Here is a 22765-nt window from a genome sequence, read left to right on the forward strand (position 1 = left end):
CTTATAACATAGAATTAGAGATATGGAATTTTTCCCAGAATGCTAAGAGCAACATACAGATGAAGAGAAAATACTAAAAGATAAGCTGCTGGTCACTGTCTCTACAAAAGACACCTAAGGTAAGTGAATGAGGCAAGAGCCAAGAGTGGGCAAATTTACTAAGTGTTACCCCCAACCAGGGATCTTTAATCAGTGCAAATTTTTAGTTTCCCACAAGCCTCCCATGTCTGAGAATACATATTTAAAATCTCTATTGACTTCGTTATGAAAAGATTCATTAGTCTTTTGGGGAGACAGTATTTTAAAGTTTGATTTCATACCCATTGACCCCTCCCATGCTTTTGTGTCACATTTACAAGAATATTTAGTCATTTGCTGTAACATTTACAAGAATATTTAGTCATTTGCTGTAAACCTGGCTCTACTGCATATGTGTGTTAGAAACACAGACATTTCCTGCAGTTCTACAGTAACCTTTTGCACGGGTAAAAGAATCTGTACTCACTATGCCACTTTTCCTGTGGCAAAATGTTCTTGCTTTAGTCAAGGTGAAATAATTGCCACAGATAAAGAAATCCTATTTCGAATTCCAAGCTGCACGGAACTGCTCTTGAATATACAGCTTTCGTTCACATTTCTGGTTGTCCCTGGAGTGAGAACTCAGCTCTGCTACTGGGCACAGCGTAGTGAGAAAGGGCAAGCTTTCTCAGAAGTCATGTTCCTGGTTCTGAGATAATAGCCGTGCCACAAAACACAGGGGGACCTTGGGCATATAGCTGGCGAGCTGGGTGTGCATTCATGAATGTGTGAGTATGTATGTGTGAATGTGTGAGCAAAAGGCCCATAAGAACTTCAATAGACTCTGGCCAGGTAGCTCAGTTGGTTAGAGCATCATCCTGACATGCCAAGGTTGCAGGTTCAATCCCTGGTCCAGGCACATACAAGAGTCAACCAATGAATGCATAAATGGGTGGAGTAACAAATTAATGTCTCTCTTTCTCTCTCTCTCTCTCTCTCTCTCTCTCAAAACCAAAAAAATAATAAAATAATTTTTTAAAAAAGAACTTTGATAGAGACAAGAATGTGCATAAGACAGACAACCCTGGCCCCAGAGATGGCCCATTGTGTTAGCTGCATTGCTAGTCAACAAGTGAGCAGGCTAGTCAACATGAGTCTAGATCTCAGAATTTAGTTCAGGCACAAGCTGAGGATGACCAGGGGGGCTCCTTCCCTTAGCTCCTCTCAATTTTGGGCAATTGAGGAGCTAGAAATTGCCCCTCACAGTGAGGATCTAAAACTAAAAGTGTCCATAGCCCCCTCCCTTCCACTTCCTCCTTCTTGGCTATTTTACATCTCCCCCCAACCTGTAATAATTAATTTGTCTAAAGAACGGCTCAATATGGGTAAACAACTGTAAAAAAAAAGCACTTTGCTGAGCCATGAAGAGCATTTTATGAATAGAAAAAGAAATGCTATATTTATTGACATGCAAAAATTAATATTGTAACTGAATTTTGCACTGACATTTGGCCCAACCACCTCCATAAACTTATCTTGGGCATGAATCTGTGGTCAGGGGCACGTGCTCAGCAAAGTGGTGGGTGTGAAACAACCAAATAGGATAAATCATCTCTCGTGCAAAAAGTAAAGTATAAATGGGGCTTTTGTATGTCAGTTTGGGCAGTGGAACAGAACAATTTGCTCAGTAAAAAAGCTGCCTCAGAGCTGGAGATTTTTAGATTGCCTATCTTATGGCTTGATTGTTAGAAATCAATGTATTACATTTTTATTTTTTTACAGTGAGTTTAATAAGTTGGAATGCATTGGGGAATATTTTATTTTCTTTGGAGTATATCAAATCTTCTATAAAATCAAGACTAGGCTCCTATATAAAGTTGGGGGAAGGGAGAACACAAGATATAGTAAAAATAATTGATAAATAACTCTTCTTATGTATTTATTTACGAAATGAAATCTGGGTTACAGTATAGCATTGGTTCAAAGCCCATTGGAACCCTTTCAAATTAAAGATATAATAAATTCATATATCAAGTACACCATCATCTGTGCATTAATTATCCCCATGAATTTAACTCCATCTCTTTAAAATATACCCCCAAATCACTAGCAGGGGGAAATAAATATACTTCCTGGCAGTATTTCCTTAGACTCTTTTATACTTTGTGGTCTAAGCAAAACAAAATAAGACACACATCCGATCCAAACATCCCACCAGCACAGCAAAAATCTGTATTGTCTGCTCTGTCCAGCATCACCGAGTGAATTCTTCAAGTCCTTCAGACACACTGAAATCTTTCATTTATACTATGAATTCTGATGAAAGCCAGCATTTACCATTTTCAAAGTGCCCCTCCCAAATGACTAAAAAGAATGTTTTGTTTTTGTTTTTCTTTTAAAGGCTACACCCAACACATGTGTTTGAAAAACTTTCTGAATAGTGACATTGCTGATAAAACACATGCAGCAGACCAACTATCGGGTTTCTTTGTCCAGCTGTCCAGAATCCCATTAGTGCCTCTGACTTCTCTCTGCTTTTGCTATAATTAGGATGGCTTAGGGTTTATCTGGGCCTTTTTTCAAAACCAGATTTCCTTCCTAGCAGCAGCAGCTGTCATTCACAAGTACCCTGCCGGTATTGTGGTACAGCCATCGGGAGTGGGAAGGGAAGGGACACACACACACACACACACACACACACACACACACACACACCTTGATCTTGTGATTTTTGAAAAAGAGGAACCTTACCTGAGGATGATCACTCTGGTCTGGAGCCCAGCTTGTTTCAAAGAGGTCATTAACCTGCACCCCTTCGCCCTCCGAGTTCGGGCTCCCTTCCTCGGGGGGAGCGCCTGGTGGGGTTTGCAGCCTTCTTGCATCTTGCTCTGCCTGGGGTGGAAGAGCCCCTTCTGCACGGACCTGGGAATTCAGATCGGGAGCTTCCTCTGTGGCACGCGAACTCTCTTGTTTATCACTCTGGGCTAGGGGCTGCTTAGAAGGCTCCTGGGGAGAGAGGTGATTGAGGGTGCCGCCTGCTGCGCTGTCTTTCAGGCTGGGACTCCGCTTTTTGGGTTTTCCCTTCATGCCTGGTCGCCGCGCCCCCGCAGGCTTCTCTGAGCTCCTCTTGCTCTGTAAATCCTTTTCCCCTACTTTGTTCTCGGGCACAGTCTCCAAACTCTGGTTCATCCCTGACTTTTCCAACTCTCCAGACAAGCGCTTCACCTCTCTGTGTGTCCCTGCTTTATCCATGGTTAGCAGATTGTCGCTGGCGGGCTCCGCTCCTGCTCGGTGGCTGTCTCTGGTTTCTCCTTGAATTCCTGGATAATCATTTTCAGCAGAAGTGGTGGGTCGTTTATATCTCCCCTGCTCTGTCACCGTAGACGTCCCATCCTCGTGAGATCCCAAAGTCAGAGTCATCCCTGTGTGTGGGGCTGGGGGGCTGGGGGTGGAGGCTCGGAGACGCCTTACCCTCACTCCTTGGGATCGTGAGTGATCACCACAGAAGCCTGCGGAGGCCAACATCAGCCCAGTGTTATCTGACACCCGCGGCCCACAACCCATTTCACTGAAGAAAGGCTCACACTCCCCCAGGCAATACTTGCTCAATTCCACCTCTTCGTCATCGCTTTCTAATAAAAAAACACACTCAGTCCCCTCCAGGTGCCTTTGCCAAACTGCATTAGAGTAATCCGTCATAACGTCGGAACATTCCAGATACTCCAGGTCATCATCTGAAAACTCCTCAGTGTAGGTTAAGGTTATCTCTGGGCAAAGTTCATAGTCGCTCTCAGAGTCTGTGCTGGAAACCTGTGGGCTGACCTGCTCGTCAACAGTGGCCCTGTCACCTGGGTAGATGGATGTGGCTGCCTCTGACAGCGGTAGGCTGGCGCTAATGTACTTCTGTGCCTTGGGATTTTGATGGCTAGAGTGCAGGTCTTCATCATTGTTTAAGGCGCCATCCGTTAACTTGGATAATTTGGACTGCGCTGTCCCGAGATGGTATACATCCTCATCAATTCGACTTGGGCTTTTCTGCTCATGTGTCTGTGTCTCACGTTTCCAACCTGTGTCTCCATCATCTTGCGGGTTAGGGGTGAGTTGTGTATCCTTCGACGCACACTCGACTTCAATGGAAGCAGAACAGCAGATCATTCCATCACTGTTTTTAGCAGAAATCTGGTAAATAGCAGCGTCATTTTGGGTGCAGCTAGGATGAAGAAAGCAGACAGGTCAGTTACCACGGGTGGACGTGCATGCCGGCATTTCTCCCATCGAGGCACGCAGGACATAGACATGATCTTCACTGCACACTCAGGAACACCTGTGGTCTCCCTGGAAAAGGGTTTGTGGTCAGAGGCAGCTGGCTTCTGAGCTTCATCTGCCCCAGTTCTGCTAAGAACCCTGTGAAGCTCAGCGTTTTCCCTGAAGACTTCCCACACACATCCTTACCGCAAATTGAAAAGGCTGTGAATTACTTAGATGAATGGGGAGATGTTGTATAGTCTAGTCTCTTCTCTCCTTTTACTGTAAACCATGTTTACACTATGGGACTTTGTAAAAGCAATACTTTCTGGAGTGAGACATTGTATACAAGTAACTGAAGTCTTCTACCTCATACAGTAGAACCGGGTAAGCAATGCCTCTTTAAGACCATGCTAAGAAGGCCTGCTTCTTACCAGGAGACTATAAAGATAACACCATAGTAGGATCATGTGCATGAGGAATAGTGCTATTTCCTCTTGAATTAACCTGATTATTAGATCCAAACCACAGCCAGGGAGACTCTCTGGGTGGAAACCCCTGTCCATGTGCCACTTGACTTATGTAAACCAAGCCCTGTGTTCCGCCTTGGCCTAGCAGGGAAGGGACTGAATCCTGGATCATGCCAAGCCTGCTCTCCCTTTATTGCCTGGAGTCACGTGGAGCCTAGAGTCTGACATGCTTTGCTGACCTTTTCCACTAGAATCCTCCTCCAGGCTCTGCTGTCCCCATAAAAACTTGTTTCACTTGCTTTTTAATTTGCATTCTCATTGATCTTGTTTGACATCAGGGTGATTGTAACATTGCAGATCTCACTCTGTGTATTATCCAGCTAAGAAGCCAACCACATTCAGAAGGCAGGAGCTGGGAGCCTGGCTGGGCCTTAGAGGCGGTGCTTAGACGTTTACTGACTGATCTGTGTAAAATGTGCACAAAAGTCTAACCCAGAAGGTCAGTGTTAGATGTGTCCCATCGTCTTCCTTATTCTTCTTCCTCGTTGGAGGGGCCCCTTTGTCTTCCTGAGCTCACATGTGCTCATAAGCCCTCAAACGTTGGATGCCAGCTCACAAAGTCCTCATTTTCAGAAATCACAGACTAATTCTACTTTTGTTCACAGGTTGTTTTGTTGATAACTTGGTTCCCAAGTAGAAGCCACTCAGGGGTGGCTGGAATTGGCCACCCCTTACCCATAACTAATATCTGACTTTGCTTGGGGAGACTGAAATTTAGGGCAACTTCCTGGGGAAAACAGTACCTGCTTCTGTTTATTTTATAAGGTTATTCTGAGGTTCAAAAGAGAAAATCAGCCCTAGTCCATGTTGCTCAGTGGTGAGAGCACCACCCATGCACCAAAGGGTCACAGGTTTGATTCTGGTCAAGGGCACATACCTGGGTTGCAGGTTCTATCCCCCAGCCCTGGTGAGAGCATGTGCAGGAACGAATCGATATGTCTCTCTCACATTGGTGTTTCCCTCTCCCTCCCTCCCCCCGCCCCACCTTTCCACTCTCTAAAAATCGATGGAAAAATATCCTCAGGTAAGGATTAACCAAAAAGAGAGAGAAAGAAAGAGAAAATTAATGTGAAAGGGCTTTGCACAGCAGAAACTTTATGCCATATGTATTCTATAAGAATGTGGATAGAGTTATTAGCTAACCCAACTATGGTAATCATATTGCAATCTATATATATAAAAGCTTAATATGCTAAGTGTCCAACTGATCAGTGGACCATTCGGTCGACCACTTGACCAGTTGCTATGACACAAACTGACACCAGGGGGCAAACACTCTGACCAGTAGGTTAGCTTACTGCTGGGGTCTGGCCAATTGGGACTGGGTGAGATGAGCCGGACACACTCTGGAGCCCTCCCGCAGTCCCTCCCCGGCCTCTAAAATATCTTTTCTAATTAATTTCCTTTCAATGTGCACGAATTTGTGCACTGGGCCTCTAGTATAAATATATCAAATCAATATGTTGTACACCTTAAACTTACACAATGTTGCATGTCAATTATAACTCAATAAAAAAAGAAAAGGATGGGTAAGTGCAAAGACCAGGCTACTTCTGATTCTCAAGAAGTTTATAAAATAATCATCAGGGACGCTATTTAAAATTCTTGAGTCAGAATCTGTGGTTAAAGGACCTGAGAATCTGCTTTTAAAGAACTTTACACAGCCCGGCTGGTGTAGCTCAGTGGTTGAGCATCGACCCAGGAACCAAGAGGTCACCAGTTCAATTCCTGGTCAGGGCACATGCCCGGGTTATGGACTCAATCCCCAGTAGGGGACCTGCAGGAGATGATGTTTCTCTCTCATGGATGTTTCCATCTCTATTCTTCTCCCTTCCTCTCTCTCTCTCAAAATCAGTAAAAATACAGTTTGGAAAAAAAATTTAAAAAAAAAAAAAGATCTCAACACATTCTTCAACAAATCATCCTTGGCCCACCCTCAGAGATAGCCTTATCCTCATCATCATTAATTAGGCATAGGTCTCCTCAATTAAAGCTGAAGAAGGAATGGAAAGAAAGTGAATTCTACTTGTTTCACATTGCTCACACCATTCCCTTCATGTCTCTTTTCAGTGAGTTCTTAGAGATTTGGCCTCAGTTAAGAGCTCATAAGGCCCATGAAACAGCACCATGGGCTTCTGGAAAATCCCAAGTAATTCTGATTTCCTGATTTATCCGGGCCATGATCTCTCTGACAGAAAAACCATCTTCCCTAAAGGTACCATGACTTGCATGGAAAAAAAGAGACAGAAGAGAAGAAAATAAGGCCAAGAGGCACAACGGGCCAGGTAAGAAATCAGTAAATGAAGGGAACAGAGATCGCTCTCAAGAATTAAGAAGGGAAAACAAAAGGAATTTTAGAGAAATAATTTGGTTAAATATATTTAACTTCTGAATGACTAAATGGATGGGAGAATGTTCTGATTTAGTAATGAATGATTTTATGGAACATGTGTTTAGCTGATATAAGACTTACAAGTCATCCTAAGTACAGTAAAGAGGAACGGGAACTGGATTAAGTATAATTAACTTCTCCCTGGTTAATGAATGCCTTTTTAAGAGTTACGGTTTGTGGTTGACGTGTCCTGGATCATGATCTCTAAGCACCTTGAAGAGGAGGGGGAGGAAATTGGGCAGGGAACCAGCATTCCTTGGAAGCCTCCTCTCTGTTCCGCCCTGTGCTAGCTGCTCCCTGGCTGCAAAACGCAGGCTCAAGGAGCTGAGTAATTCCCCCAAATGGACAAAGCTAGTAAGTGGTGGCGCTAGCATAGGAAACCGGAGCTTTCCAACCCTGGAGTGTGGCGCTGTGTGTCCTGTTAGAAAACTAGCATCAGAGAGGGGAAATGACAGAGTTTAGAGAGATTGTTTTTGCAAATATAGTGTTCCTGTCCTAAGTTTTTATCTTGATTGGTCAACTGACAAACATGTGTCAAATTATGTCCTGGTGCCTGGTATGTTAAGAGCTGAGGAAGAGTCAAGGAGATGCGTGAGACATCATGTCCAGCCCTAAAACACTAGGACTCCGCTGGGAGGGAGGGGCGGGGGGGGGGGATAATATGGATTTCATAGAGAACCTTGCAGGTCGGTCCTGTGCTAATTTGAGTGATACACACTGGAAGAGCCAGGGAGTCCCAAGAAGAGACTTCAGAGGTAGCAGCGGAAATGGTGTGAATAGGGTTGGGGTTTAGAATCTTTGCACGATGCTGGCAGAGAGACCTGTGTGACCCACAGTGATCTGACAGGAATGCAGAACCATCCAGGAAGAAATTCCCTGAACAATTAAACGAGGTCCCTCCTTAGCGTCTTTCCTTTTGGCTGAAGGAAGCAGCAGCATTCCTCCAGCTTGCTATGAAAGTCTGGCTTGAATATTCTAGGTTCTTTCCGAAGTAATCACTTCCATATTAAAGGAAAAGAGCCCCATGCAACCTTAAGTGGGTAGGGCTTCTGAGCTTGAACCTCCTGGATTGGTCTAAACCAAAGTTCTCAAACATTTTGGCAGTAGGACCCTTTAGACTCTCAAAAATCATTGAGGACTCCACAGAATATTTGTTTCTAGGCGTTTTATCTATCAATATTTCCCATGCTAAAACTGAGAAAAATTGAAAACATTTATTTATTCACTTAAAAATAACAAAAAATTAGGCCCTGGCTGGTTTGGATAGAGCATCGGCCTACAGACTGAAGGGTCTTGGGTTTGATTCTGATCAAGGGCACGTACTTCTGATGAAGGATGCAAATATTCCAAATTTCTAGTAGGTGAATAATACAAATATTAATTTATCATAATGATGCAGTCAATTCTGTGTTAAATTGCATGGTAGAAGCAGAAGGGTGAGGACATCAGCAAAATGGCAGAGTAAGGACTTCTAGAATTATTCTCTTCTATAAAAGCAACAAGAACACTATCTGAGTCAACTTTTTCAAAACTCTGAAAATTGCCCTGCTGGCGTGGCTCATTGTTTGAGCATTGACCTGTGAACCAGGAGGTTGCGGTTTGATTCCTGGTCAGGGCACATGCCCAGGTTGCAGGCTCAATCCCCAGTGTGGGGCATTCAAGAGGCAATCAATCAATGATTCTCTCTCATCATTGATGTTTCTATCTCCCCCTTCCTCTCCCTTCCTCTCTGGAATCAATAAAAACATATATTTTTTAAAAAGCTCTGAAAGTTAACCACAGGTAATCTGAGGAGCATTTATTCAAGAGGGGGCAGAATAGGGTTGGAGCAATTCCAAAGCCCCATCACCCTCTTAGCAACTTTTAGATACTCAATAGAGTATTGTTAAAAACAGTTCCCATGCTGTACACTACATCCCCAAACTGATTTACTTTATAACTGTGGTGATCATTTCACAACATATACAAATATCAAATCATTATGTTGTACACCTGAAACTACTACAATGTTACATGTCAATTAGATCTAAAAATTTTTAAAATCCAAGCTTTCAAGCTATCATTGCAGTTCCTTTTTTAAACTAGGGTCTTTCCATTTTTTAACATATTCTTCTGTCTCTCTTCTCTTTCTGGGACTCTCATTATGCATAGATTGTAAGCTTAAAAGCCTCTAAGACTCTGTCCACTTTTCTCTATTCCTTTTCTTCCCGCTTCTAAGACTGGATAATCTTGATTGGTCATCTTCAAGTTTACTGATTCTTTATTGTCTGCTCAAATGTTTGCCAAACACCCAAGGCTGAATAACCATTGTTTGTCCATTGTTCTTTCAAGTAAAAATTGCACTCCATGGAAAAAAGTGGCTAGTTTAGCTTGCAACTCAAACAACCATGCAGGTGGTTTTCCTTAAGATTACCATCATCTCAAGGAAATCCAGCACACTTCCCATTTCATTACACTGAGTGTTAAAAGGGCTCTTACTAAATTGTAGCAATTTGATAAAATTAGCTATTTATACTGATGCATCAAGGACATTATTAAGTGAAGTTTTTTGGGTTGTGATTTGTTTTCAACTGTGACTGTTAAAGAACTGTATTATAACTAGCATAATTTGGGACCACAAACTATATATAGCATTAGATTCATGCTAAGACACCAACAGTTTTAGCATCAGTGTACATGTCAACACAGGTAAAAAGGCAAATGATGTTTCAGTACTTTTGAGATAAGTGGACCCTCTGAAAGGGCTTTAGGGATCCCCTCGGTGCCAAAGGACCACACTTTGAGAACCACTGATTAAAACTATTCACGAGGGGAAGATGTAAATGCTCTCGGCATTCTCTCACAGCATAATCCCTGGCAGAGAAGTGATGCTGGACTATGGAAGATGGGCACTAGCAGGGAGGGCTAAGTATTTTGCTGAGACAGCACATTTATGTGCTCTCTTAGGCAGATGACTTAATTTCTTTGGGCTTTAATTTCATGATTTAGAAATAAAAAGTCCTATATCTGGGTTCTACCCTCCAGAGATTCTGATTTGATGCTCAATATATGAGCTTATGTGACTTAATTGTGGGCAGGAGGAGGCTGGTTCCATCAATGCTGAGGGTGAAGGGAGGGGGGGCACTGATCCTTGGGATCCTGCCAACTTAGGATGGTTTTGTGCCGTGGGAATAAGGGTTACAAATGTGGGTGAGAATGAAGAACACAGGGGAAATATCCACAGGACTAATAACCCTATAAAATAGGAATAGGAAGACAAGGGGCTGTAGAACAGAATGTAACAAGTACAGAAAGAAGGTAAGGAATCATTTGCCTCTAGCTACCAGAGCAATAGACCTATGAAAATGGATAGCCTTCTAAATCTCTACAATTCAATCATCATCATCATCATCATAGTACCCTACGGTATTGTGTTTTCAAATGTGTTATTTCATCCATCTATTTATTTCAATTACTAGAGGCTCGATGCATGAAATTTGTGCAAGGGGCTCGGCCCTCGCAGCCCCAGCTTCATCCAGAAGGTTGTCCAGACGGCCGTTCTGCTGTTTGGTCTAATTAGCATATTAGCTCTTTATTATATAGAATCATTATCATCATCATCATTATAGTACCCTAATGGTGTTGTGTTTTCAGATGCATTATTTTATCCATCTATTTATTCACAATTCCACTGGCACAAGTAAAATAAAATCGGTTACTCCTATGTGAATTGAAAGGTGGATTTCCCAGCTCATGTTTCTGTTCTTCCTTTTGTCTCCTGAAGGCCATTTCTCTACTCCTCAGAAAACTCTCCCAACAATATTAAAATTGCTGAAACTCAACCTGCAATGTGACCAGGCTCCCTGAAAACGGAGTTCATAGGAGAGGAAGCTGAAACTATTGGCTAGAGGTAAGACTTGGAATCATCTCTGGATTTCAGATGGTATTCGATTTTATTATGTATTCCACTTCCCGGTGGGAGAAAGCAATATCTGGGGAGGGAATGTCTGCAGTCTGCATCCATGCGGCCAGGAATGCAGGGGTGAGGAGGACTCTGGAGTTCCCCCCCTATCTTCCCCACCCCCATGTGGCTGTGAATTTTCTGAGCCTGGCAGCAGGGAGGGGGGAGAGGGCTTGGCTCAATAAATGCTTACGTGATGACATCCAGGTCCTTGCCTCAGCCATAGCACCAAGTGAAGGTCCATCTCTTCTTACACTAAGTGTCTGTATTTTATTATTTGCCCAACTGCTATCAACTTTATTAATTGAATTATTCAGAATAACTAAAAGAATAAGAAAGGCTTAGGTTTTTCAGGCCCCAACGCTTTATTGGGTACAGAGATGGAATAATTCTAATGCTAGAAACACAGAATTTCTTGATCACATTGTCTACAAACAACTAGATAGATTTCAAAACTGGTAAGAAGAGTCCTCATACATTTATCAATGTGTTCAATTGGTTAATCAATAAAACAGATTTATTGACCCACACATCTGAAGAGCTGAATAGGTCCCTGAGCTGTGCCGCTCCTGGGCCTGTCTGCCTCTCACCCTCTCTGTGCCCTTCCCTGGGCCCTTCCCTGTTCTGTTCTGTATCAGGGGGCTGGCCCCTTCATGCCACGCCTCCGTGGCTCCCAGGACCACTGGCTTCCTGCTGCGTTTGACCGAAGGGATGCAGGCGTGGGAGGGTGGAAGAAGGGGAGCCGGCCTCAGGTGACATTGCTAATAGGCTCCGCCTCTACAGTAGCTTGAGGTCCCACAGGACAGGCCCACCAGGGTTCTAGCTTCTGCCCATGACCTGTGACCCAGAACCAGTAGTCTTGCTGTGCCCTTGATCCCTGCAGCCCAGGAGGTGGTATCCCTACTGATGCTAATCTCGAGGTGATCTCACTGCCCCTCCCCCCACCCCGCCCCCCAGCATTTGGTTCAGTTGCCTATCTAACCCTGTACTCAATGCTTGAAAAGGGCTTTTGTCTTCCTGGTTAGACCCTGGCTGATACGGAGAGGATTTATTTTACAGAGGTTGGAACCGAGGCCCCAAGAAGATATGACTGTGTTAAGTTATACGGCTAAAAAAAATATTACAAGAAAGGTCTACCACATGGAAGGCGCTGTGTTGGCCACTGTGTAGAGGAGAATGATGTGAAATTTCTGGGCCCTTCCTCAGAAACTCCCCACCCAATAAGGGAAACGTATCAGTGTACAAACAGCTTCAATACAGGGTGGTACGTGCTCAGTGCTGGTAAAGTCAGACCCGTATCGGAGATTCAGAGGATGGAATGCCAGGCGTGAGGGAAGGTTTCCTGGGACCGGAGAAGCTGAAACCGGCCTAGGAAATCCGCAGTAGGATTTGGGCAGGAAAGATGGCATGTGCCTGGGGTTGGAGATGGGGCTGCTCATTCCCGGCAGAAGCAATAGCCAGGCCCTCACAGGAAATGATAGACCACTCTTTTTTGGAAGCTGGGGGAGTGGTGAGCTGAAAGTTAGGCCAACTTGCATGATTTACTGTCTACACCGGATCCCAGAGAATGAGAAGAGATGCAATTAATTCTTACACCAAGACCACAGGCCGAAACTGTGGCCATGCCAGGAAAACTGAGGCTGGTCACCAGGAGGTGGGCAGGGCTCAGATCATGGAAAATTTTCCACCCCAGAGTTGGGGGGGTTGGACCTCAGGCTCCAGGCCACTGGGAAGTAGGTCAGAGCAGCCATGGAGGGAGGAATGGAAATCCTTCTGTGAGATGCTGGCCACATGTGCACAGTGTACGGGGCAGCTGACACGGCCTGTGGCCACTGGTTAAGCATGACTACCCCATTCTCCCACACATCCTGTGGGACCTACAGCACACTGTGTGGGGCTTGGGAAGGGAGACAAGACATTGGTGGTGTAAGATCTGGTTCTTTCCCTAGGGGGACTGCTGATTTGGCCATTGAATTCCAAAAGGCACATTGGAGGCAGTGAGCGCTTCTCTGGCGAGCAGGGGAGGTCAAGGTGGCCTGAATCTTCCGGGAATGAAGCCAGGAGCTTGGAACTTGAGCCCAGCAGGGAAGGATTAAACTCTGGCAGGGTGGGGAGAAGGGGAGGCCATCCCGGGCTGATGTGCCAAAGCTGGAACCAGCAGGTCATGCGAGAGGAACAGTCAAGAAATGAGCTGGCATCGGGAATCACAGAAGGTAGAGCTGGTAGGTGAGGGCCCTGGAGGATAGGGGCTCTGGGCTGCAAGGCACAGAGTTCTGCTCAGGAGCTTGGCATGTGAGCCAACGACAGGGGACAGTCTACTTTTCTTCTTGACCCACGTGCAATTCTGAGAAGCTCCGAGAGGCAGATTGCAGAGCCAGTGTTGCATGATGGTGAAGGGACAGAGGCAGCAGCAAGCCAACCTGGGTTCACATGCTGCCCATCCACTCACTGTATGACCCTGGGCAAGCTACTAAACGGCTCAGGACAAGAACTATACCTACACCAGAGGTGACATGAGGATTAGGGGAGTTAATTCCTATAAAGTGCTTAAAGCAGGGCCTGGCACTAAATCCGTAGTTCTCAGCCCTGGCTGAGCGTTAGACTCACTGATGTGCTTTTAAAAATTGCCAAAGGGTTTTCAGGGCAGTGGAACTGCTTTGTATAGGAAGACATGGTGGATCCATGTCATGATACGTTGGTCCAAACCCATAGATGGACAGCACCAAGAGTGAACCCTGGTGTCAACCATGGACTTTGGGTGATCCTGATGTGTCAATGAAGGTTCACCCATATAACCAGGTCCCAGTCTGGTGGGGGATATTGATAGTGGGAGAGTCTGAGGGTGTTGGGGGGAAGATGGGGGTTGTACGGAAACTCTGTACTTTCTGCTCAATTTTGCTGAGAACCTAAAACTGTTCTAAAAATAAAGTCTATTTAAAAAGGGGAAAATACCAGTGCCAGGGCCCCACCAAAAAAAAGCAATTAAGCAGCATGTTGGGGTGAAGGGCTTCGCCGGGGGTATTTTCTAATGGCCAGCCAGAGCTTGAAGCGCTGAGCTAAATGAATGTCAGCTCTTGCGTGCAGCGAAGGAGGTAGGCACTGGGGACCTGATGCTAGAGGAGAGATCTTTGCCTGGGTATACATGGGGAGTGGTTTCCTGATTCTATTTTGGTACAAAAGCGCGGAGCTTTTGACAGCTTTTTGAGCCTCTGGGTGCAATGCAGGCTGACCAGACATTTTTTTAAAGAAGAAATAAGCAAATTGACTTCAGAAAGGAAAAAAATTCTTTGGCATTACAGACAGACAGCTGACCTCTCTTATCAAAAGAAAACTCAAGGGTAGCTGGAAACAGTCACCACCCCGCACCCCCTCCTCCCAATAGGCCACCAAGCTAGCAGAGTGTCCCAGAACATCCAGGGACATTGTAACAGTGGACAAGCTCCTGGATTAAATTGTAAAGTATCTGTGACAGACGTGGCATCTGGAAAGTGAGACAGAGAACAATGCACCACTAGACACTGGCCCAGAGGACCCAGCGCTCTCTTGTAAAAGCAAGTTTGCTTAGAATTCTGAAGGACTGATACTGCTAATTCATCAAATACAGCATGCCCAAAACCAAACCAAACCAAACCAAATTAAACCTGCTTCTCCTCTCAAAAAATCCTAGGAGCAGAGCTTCTCATGCATTAATGTGCTCAAGAACCACCTGGGATCTCGTTAAAACTCAGAATCTGATTGGCTAGATCAGAATGGGGGTGGGAGTCTGACATTCTAACAAACTCCCCGGGGGATGGGATGCTGCTGGTGTACATCAGCTTCAAGTGGTGAGACCGAGTTGCTTCCAGATCTTCGACTCCAAGGGTCTCTGAAGAGGGAAAGACCCGTTGTTAAATTCTCAGAAAAACATCAGCTGTCACTTGACTTGCTGCTCAATCTGAGATGAGTTCCCAGTCCATGCCTGACACACTCACCCCGCATGCAGCTCTGCGAGTACTCAAGTTGGCTTTGCTTTTTTTAAAAAGCACTAATTGCTGGACCAGGCAGAGGGAATGCACAAAACCAGACCCAAGGTCTTCTCTCTCCAAAGTCACCTGAGAGATGGGTCAAGGAAGAGTCTGTCACAATTTAATGCTTCTCTCTGCCTGCTGCTCTGTCCTCAGAGCCTTGTGCTGGCTGTGTCCCTCTGTGTCATCTTCACCGGGCCACCTCATTCTGCCTCTGCCCAGCTCCCATCTCCTGGCGCCCCCTGGATGAGTGGGCATGGTCACTAGCAGTGTGACTGGAAAGCATGGAGCCAGCCCAGTGACTGGGAGGAGCAGCCCCACGTTGGGGGGAAGCTGCTCAGGGCTGGCAAGGAGGAAGAGTGCCCTGTGCTGGAGCAGCCGCCCAGGGAGTGGGAATGACATGGACAGAAAGGGGGGAGAGAGGGCATAGTGACTAGAGGCTCACACTCCCTGGAGCTCAGTGGGTGACCCTGTGGCCTTCTCTGACAGCTCCTGTGGGGGACTGTTTAACATTTCCTGACTTCACAATCCCCTCCAGTGGTGTAGCCTTTGAAGGGCCACTAGGCTGACCGCTGTCATTCAGGTCATGTCCCGGGCTCAGATGGCTGCCCATGGAATGACTCTGCAGGAAAGAGTTGTCTGTGGCCCTCTTAGGGTCCCTGCTGGGTCTGAAAAGTAAACTGACAAGGACAGATTAGCAGGAGAAAAGCAGACACATTTTGACTTTGTCCATGTGCATGGGAGCCTTCACAAGAGAACGAAGACCCAAAGAAGTGGCGAGAGCGGGCAGCTTTTATTTTTATACCTTTTAGACGAGTGGTTCTCAACGTTTCTAATGCTGTGACCCTTTAATACAGTTCCTCATGTTGTGGTGACCCCCAACCATAAAATTATTTTCGTTGCTACTTCATAACTGTAATTTTGCTACTATTATTAATCATAATGTAAATATCTGTATTTTCCGATGGTCTTAGGCGACCCTGCTAGCGGTTCTCAGGGTCACTACCCACAGGTTGAGAACCGCTAGCAGGGTCGCCTAAGACCATCGGAAAACACAGATATTTACATTACAATTAATAACAGTAGCAAAATTACAGTTATGAAGTAGCAACGAAAATAATTTTATGGTTGGGGGTCACCACAACATGAGGAACTGTATTAAAGGGTCGTGGCATTAGAAAGGTTGAGAACCACTGTTTTAGACAAAGAAACAATCAATGTGTAGAGAACTGACAATAGGGTTTGGGCTAGAGGAAGTAAATGGTGAAGACATAACTAGGAAGATAAGGATTGGTTTAACAAAGTTTGTGTGTACGAATTTATTATCCCAAATTCCTCATCTCTGGTGAAAAGAATGTCTTCCCTCCCTGGGAGAGTCATGGTTTGTTTCAGGGAAGAAAGGCCAAGGTGGGGAGGGCAGAGTGACCTGCCTGCTTCGGCCATTTTTAAAGAATCTTCAACCAATGATATTTAGTATGCCAAGGTGCCATATTTTGGGGTAGCGTGTCCTGAACCCTACCAGCCTTTCCCTCCCCGCAGGGCAAGACTCAGTGAAGAATGTAATGAAAGCACTGAACGCTGCATAATTAATTCTTCCCACAAATCTCTAGTGAATGCCTGCTGAGAGACAGGCCCTGAGCTGGGCGCTGGACGACGCACAACAGGGAACAGATCAGACAAGTCTCTGCTTCGATGGAACTTACATTCCAGTTGAGGGAGACTCACAATAAATAACAATAAATACACATCATGACTGGAAACAACCCAAGTGTCCATCAACGGGTGAATGGAGTAACAAATTCTTGGCAGGTCCAAACGATGAAACACTGAAACACTGCTCAACAATACTACTACAACAAACAACACGCATGATTCTTGAGATAATTATGTGGCGTGACAGATGCCAGCTACAAAGCAGCACATTGTCTTTGGTTGCATTTATATAAAGTTCTAGAAAAGACTAGAACAATCTAGAAACTAGTCTCCAGGGACCAAAAGCTAAGTGGCTATTGTGTGAGGATGGTGGGCAGACAGGGGTAGGAAAGCAGATTGCAAAGGGGCATTGAGAGTAATATTTATGTTCTCTGTCTTGACGGTGGTGATGGCTTCATGGGTGTGTGCATGTGTCAAAGCTTAACCAAACTAACTGAGCGCTTTAAATGTGTACAGGTCGTTGTATGTCAATTATTCCTACATAAAGCTGTTAAATATGTGTATATACACATGCATACACACACACACACAATGTCATGTGCTATGTGAAAAATATAGCAAGATAAGGAAGGAAGGACATGCTGGGGGCAGGTGGGGCTATTTTATTTTGTTTCTTTCAATATATTTTATTGATTTTTTACAGAGAGGGAGAGGGATAGAGCGTTAGAAACATTGATGGGCTGCCTCCTGCACACCCCCTACTGGGATGTGCCCACTACCAAGGTACATGCATGCCCTTGACCGGAATCGAACCTGGGACCCTTCAGTCTGTAGGCCGACGCTCTATCCACTGAGCCAAACTGGTTAGGGCAGGTGGGGCTATTTCAAAAAGGGCTCAGTTACCAGGTGATTTTGAGCAGAAACCTGAAGGAAGTAAGAGAACGAGCTATGGACTATCTGGAGCAGCGATTGCCAACCTTTTGCACCTCATGGACCACCAGTGATCCGCGGACCACCGGTTGGTGACCGCTGATCTAGAGAAAGAACATTCCAGGTAGCAGGAAGAGCATGGGCAAAGGCCCTGTGGCAGCACACTATTAGGCCTGATTAAGACCTTTGAGCTCGGTATTGGCTCAGAGCTGAGCTAATGATTCAAGATCTGTTCTAAATAATTGCCCCAAGCTTCAGGTACAGTCTTGCATCTGTCCTGCCTACCAGGTAGAGTCCAGGTCTTTGGCCTGAGCCTGGCTTCTCAGCACCTACCATTATAAAAGCAGCGGTCACACTAACCCAGCTCTGGAATCCACACGAAGATTCTCATTCAAGAATTCAAAGATCTATTTGGCCCTATCTTCTCTGAAATGGGCAGGCAGCCTGATTCCACTTTCAAACTCTTATGACCAAGAGTGACTGTATCTAACAAAACACAGAAGACCTCTGTAAAAAGAGTTGACATTTACTTAGCATTTGCTGAGTGCCAGGCACTGTTCAAAAACCTTCTGTGTATTTAATCTTCACCCAAACATGCCAAGTAGATACTATTATTATTCCCAGTTTATAGATATAAAACAGAGGCTGATAGAGGATAAAAAAAGCATGCCTGAATAAGAAGTAGGGCCAAGACTTGAACCCAGGCAGAATGACTCTAAAGCCAGCCCTCTCAACTATCCATATATAACCCCACAGAGAGCTGCAACATCTCTTATTCTTAACCAATGGGTCTCTCTGAACACCTTCCATATTTGAGGCAATCCTATGGACTGAATTGTTGTGTTCACCTAAAATTTGTATGTTCAAGCCATAACCCCCAATATGATGGTATCTAGAAATGGGGACTTTGAGAAGAATTGGGTTTAGGTGAAGTCATGAGGGTGGGGTCCTCATAAAGGAATTAGTGGCCTTTTATAAAAAGAGATACCAGAACTGGCTGGCTGGGTCTGGCCCTCTCTCCCTTTCTCCTTCCCTTCCTCCCTCTCTCTCTGCCATGTGAGGATACAGCAAGAAGACAGTTGTCTGCAAGCCTGGAAGAGGGCTCTTACCAGAACCCCACCATGCTGGTACCCTGATCTCAGACTTCCAGCCTCGAGAATTGTGAGAAATAGATGTGTGTTCTTTAAGCCCTCAAGTCTGTGGTATTTGTGAGCTGACTAATACAGGCAGGGTCCAGGTCAGGGGTTGAGCCCTTTCTTGGGTTCATCTGGGGCTCAGGTGTGGTCTGCAGGAGGTTTGGGCTGGATCCACAGCGTTGGCCTTCCCCACCCATGTATGGGATCGATGTCTCAGGAGCTGGGGGGGGTGAATGTGCTAAGACTGGCTCAACCTTGTAGTTTTCTGAAAAAGGCAACTGTACCTGCACTTTGGAGAGGGTAAGCCAGGCAATCAGAAGGGACAGAGTTTGGAGGCAGGTGGGAGGAGGCATGGGGTCCAAGACAAACAGCAATTAGCAGAGAAGACTGCTATAGAGCAATGGGAGGATGGAGGGGAGAGGCAGGCGATGGGGCAAAGGTGGAAGGAAATTTCATGGGCGGCCCTCAGCTAAGTACACGACATGCAGAAAATTGGGCTGGCTGGTCAGGACAAAGACACATGTTCCCAAACCTTGTTCTTGGTCCTGCGCCCCCTGCCTCCTCTCCTCGGAGTTAAAGCAAAGCCCTTCCCTGGACTCACAGACCTGATTTGGTTTCAGCTCTGTCCCTTACCTACTGTCTGCCTTTGTCAAGTAACCTCTTTATGATATTCACCTTTACAAGGAAGTAGGTCAAATGATCACTAATGTCAATGCTGGGATGACTGTGTTAGCGAGACTCCCATCTGTCTGTCCTCAGAAATGTCGGCCCATGGTGCCGTGATTCCAAAGACTGAACCCCAGTTGGCCCCAAAACTGGTCTGCCCTGAGTCCTCAGAGGGTGTGGGTGGAGTGGCATTTTCAGTGACATTCAGGGCATGTCCAGTTTCCAATGGTCCATTCACCTTGCTCTAGCTGTCCCAAGGCCTTGGGAGGGGCTCCCAGATCAACCTGTCACCTGCCCCCAAACTCACATTGATTTGCCTTGAGTGTTAGCAACCAGATGGGACTCCCTAAGTCCCATCGCTAGAAAAGGCTGAGGGAGGAAAAGCTGAGCATCCCATGGCGTCTCGGGAACCAGTCACTCCTCTGGGATACTTACTACCAAAGTCAGAACCGGAATGTGATAACAGGTGGTGGATTCTGGCACGGACCTGTTGCTCCGGGAATAAATGGCAATCTCTCGTCAGACCCTCAGGACTCATTCAAGAAATGCTCCGGGCTGGTCTGAGGAGTGGCCAGGATGCAGCCTGTGGAGTCCATTCAGGAAAAATGATGCCTCCTAGGCTCTGTGCTGGGAAGCTCTGCCACTCATCCTTAAGGCTCATCACACCTACTTAAGCTCACAGGAACACCAAGTTCACAAAACGCTTTCCAGCCTTGGATGAAATGCCAACACACAGCAAGATTCAGTCATCTTTATTTCTACCCAATGATTCCTTGATCCAACACGTTAATTATATTTTATCTTCCCAGAGGGAAATAGCAAAGAAGGAGAATGTTGCCAAACTAAGCTACCTTCCTTACCTCCAAATAGTCCTATTTCTAATCAGTTACGTGCAAAACAATATTATTTTTAGAGTATTCTAAATCCTTTGCCTGTGTTAGCTTAATCCCCACACCATCCCTATAAAGTGGATACTATCATTATCCCCATTTTGCAGATGAGGGAACTGAGACACAGAGAGGTTAAGTGACTTGCCCAAGATGATACAGCACATACAAGGTAAATTTGGGATTTAAATCCAGACAACTTGGCTTCAGATCCTTGCTCTCACTGGTAGAAATAGCCTGCTGTCCTTTATAAGTGAACCTGATGGTGACAGTTCTACCTTTAGCAAGAATTGGAGGTATTTTTAACTAGTTCATCTACACTCATTTGCCCAGCCTCACTCACCACCAACAACTCATGTTTTTCAAGATGCCTGGGTGATCGTGTATAGAAAGAGGCTGATGGCCCCACTAGGGACCAAGGTCTTTGGCTCAGACAATAGGCACTTATGAACTCTTTGCCCACTACAAACCAGCGTGGCTTTGGGTATGTAAGACAGACTCCTGGGGTCTATCCACTCAGATGTGAGGAATAACTGAGAAGGCCAAGACTCACTAAAGTCACGGGTTCCATCTTCCAAAAGCCATCCAAACAGGGTTTCAGATACAAACACATATGACTAAACAGCTTCCATACTTGCGTCTGGGTTACAGCTGTCCTGCTGAATATCCATTTCCTTCTTGCCTTTGAAAGTTCTCCACTGATCCTGACACTTTTCAACACTAGCCACGTAAAAACAGTCTCTAAATACAGCTGGTGTTATAAGCTGGGACACAGTAATTCTTCTAGAGTAATTCTGGGAACAAAATGCTTTCAGGGAGTGGGCAGTAAAATGATATTAACTACCACCAGCTGGTGTGGCTCAGTGGTTGAGCATCAACCTATGAACCAGGAGGTCACAGTTTGATTCCTGGTCAGGGCACATGCCCCGGTTGCAGGCTCGATCCCCAGTGGGGTGCATGCAGGAGGCGATTCTCTATCATCATTAATGTTTCTATCTCTCCTTTTCCCTCTCCCCTCCTCTCTGAAATCAATAAAAATATATATTTTTTAAAAAATGATATTAACTACTAACCAATAACAATATTTGTTGCAGGCTAACATGCACACTTTGAGAACCATTATGCATGAATAATCTCATTTAAATCGCAAAAACTCATTTTACTGAGGAAGAAACTGAAGCACAGAGAAGTTAATTGACTTGCTTCCAGCCACACAGCTAATAAGTGGAAAACATGAAGAGTGTGGCCTTTGAAGAATTTGATGATTTCCAAACACATGAGGCTGTGTGGATACAAAATAATAGAAATCCCAGTCCCTGCCCCCACAAGTTGACATTCTAACAAAGAGAGGACATAAATGAAACAGAAGTCACTAACTTAATGCAACCAATGTTTATTGAACTCATGCTATGTGCCAGTCACTCTAGGTACTGGGGAGACAGTGGCCGCAGGGAGCTTTTAGTCTATTGGGAACACAGACAGAAACAAAACAAAACAAAGAATTATAAAGAAAAATTACATGAGGTAAGTGTTGAAGTATTTTATAGAAGGTGCTTCAGGATGGTTCCTCTGAGGCGGTAATAGGAGTGAGACAGTAAATATCAGGAAAAAGCAACATTTTCAGGGGCCAGGGACTGGTCCACGAAGCCCTGGGATCTGTGTGCCTGTGCTCAGGAGGGTTGGAGAATGGAGTGGGAAAGGGGGCATGTTTCGGGTGAAGGAATCGAAATGGGCACGCAGGACTGGGCCTGATGCGGGTGAGAGTGGTCAGCTGCTCCATCTGACCACCACACAGCACGCGAGCAGGAGGGAAGGGAGAGGAATTTGGAATTGTGGGAAACGCTGGAGAAGTGAAGGTCTTCTACCGCCTAACATCTCTCATGCTTGACCTTGACCCCTCCTCCTGCTATCTTTGTTCAGGCTCACCCTCCAATCTGATCTCAAACTACAATCAGAGGGACGGTCTAAAAAGGCAAACCTTCCCATCCATGACCCTCTGCTGCTCCCATACCCCTTCACAGACTGGGCATCATTTTCAGGAGAAAGGGACAGGCTCCTTAACTGTGGCACATGGGGCCCTCGGGGTCCAGCCCCACCTGCCCTCCATCTCCTCTCTCTCCTTCAGGCCGCTCAGCCTCCAGGAGCCCTCCCTGTACCCAGCCAGGGACTGACTGCACTTCAGGACCAGGCATTGCTCCTGGCCTTCGTCCCCACCAGGGCTGAGCTGAAGGAGAGCCAGGGGCTGCTTCGCCCTCCCTGCGGCCCCACTTGTAATCTGTGCTCCTCTCAGCACAGCGGGACTCGATTGTGACCGTCAGAAGAGGCCTCCCTGCTGCAGAAAGGAGTCTCTCTCTCTCTAGGTGT

General features: G+C 45.6%; 1 protein-coding gene across 1 annotated transcript in view; it reads right to left on the reverse strand.

Moving 5' to 3' along the window:
* ALPK2 (alpha kinase 2) overlaps positions 1 to 22765 on the reverse strand; it is an 84911-nt gene that overhangs the window by 56653 nt on the left and 5493 nt on the right. Inside the window, exon 3 of the mRNA XM_079784197.1 lies at positions 2770 to 4228. Within this exon, the coding sequence (XP_079640323.1) occupies positions 2770 to 4228 (1459 nt within the window). The remainder of the gene's footprint in view (positions 1 to 2769; positions 4229 to 22765) is intronic.

Source organism: Cnephaeus nilssonii (assembly GCF_951640355.1).
Source record: "Cnephaeus nilssonii genome assembly, chromosome: 11".
Taxonomy (NCBI): Eukaryota; Metazoa; Chordata; class Mammalia; order Chiroptera; family Vespertilionidae; genus Cnephaeus; species Cnephaeus nilssonii.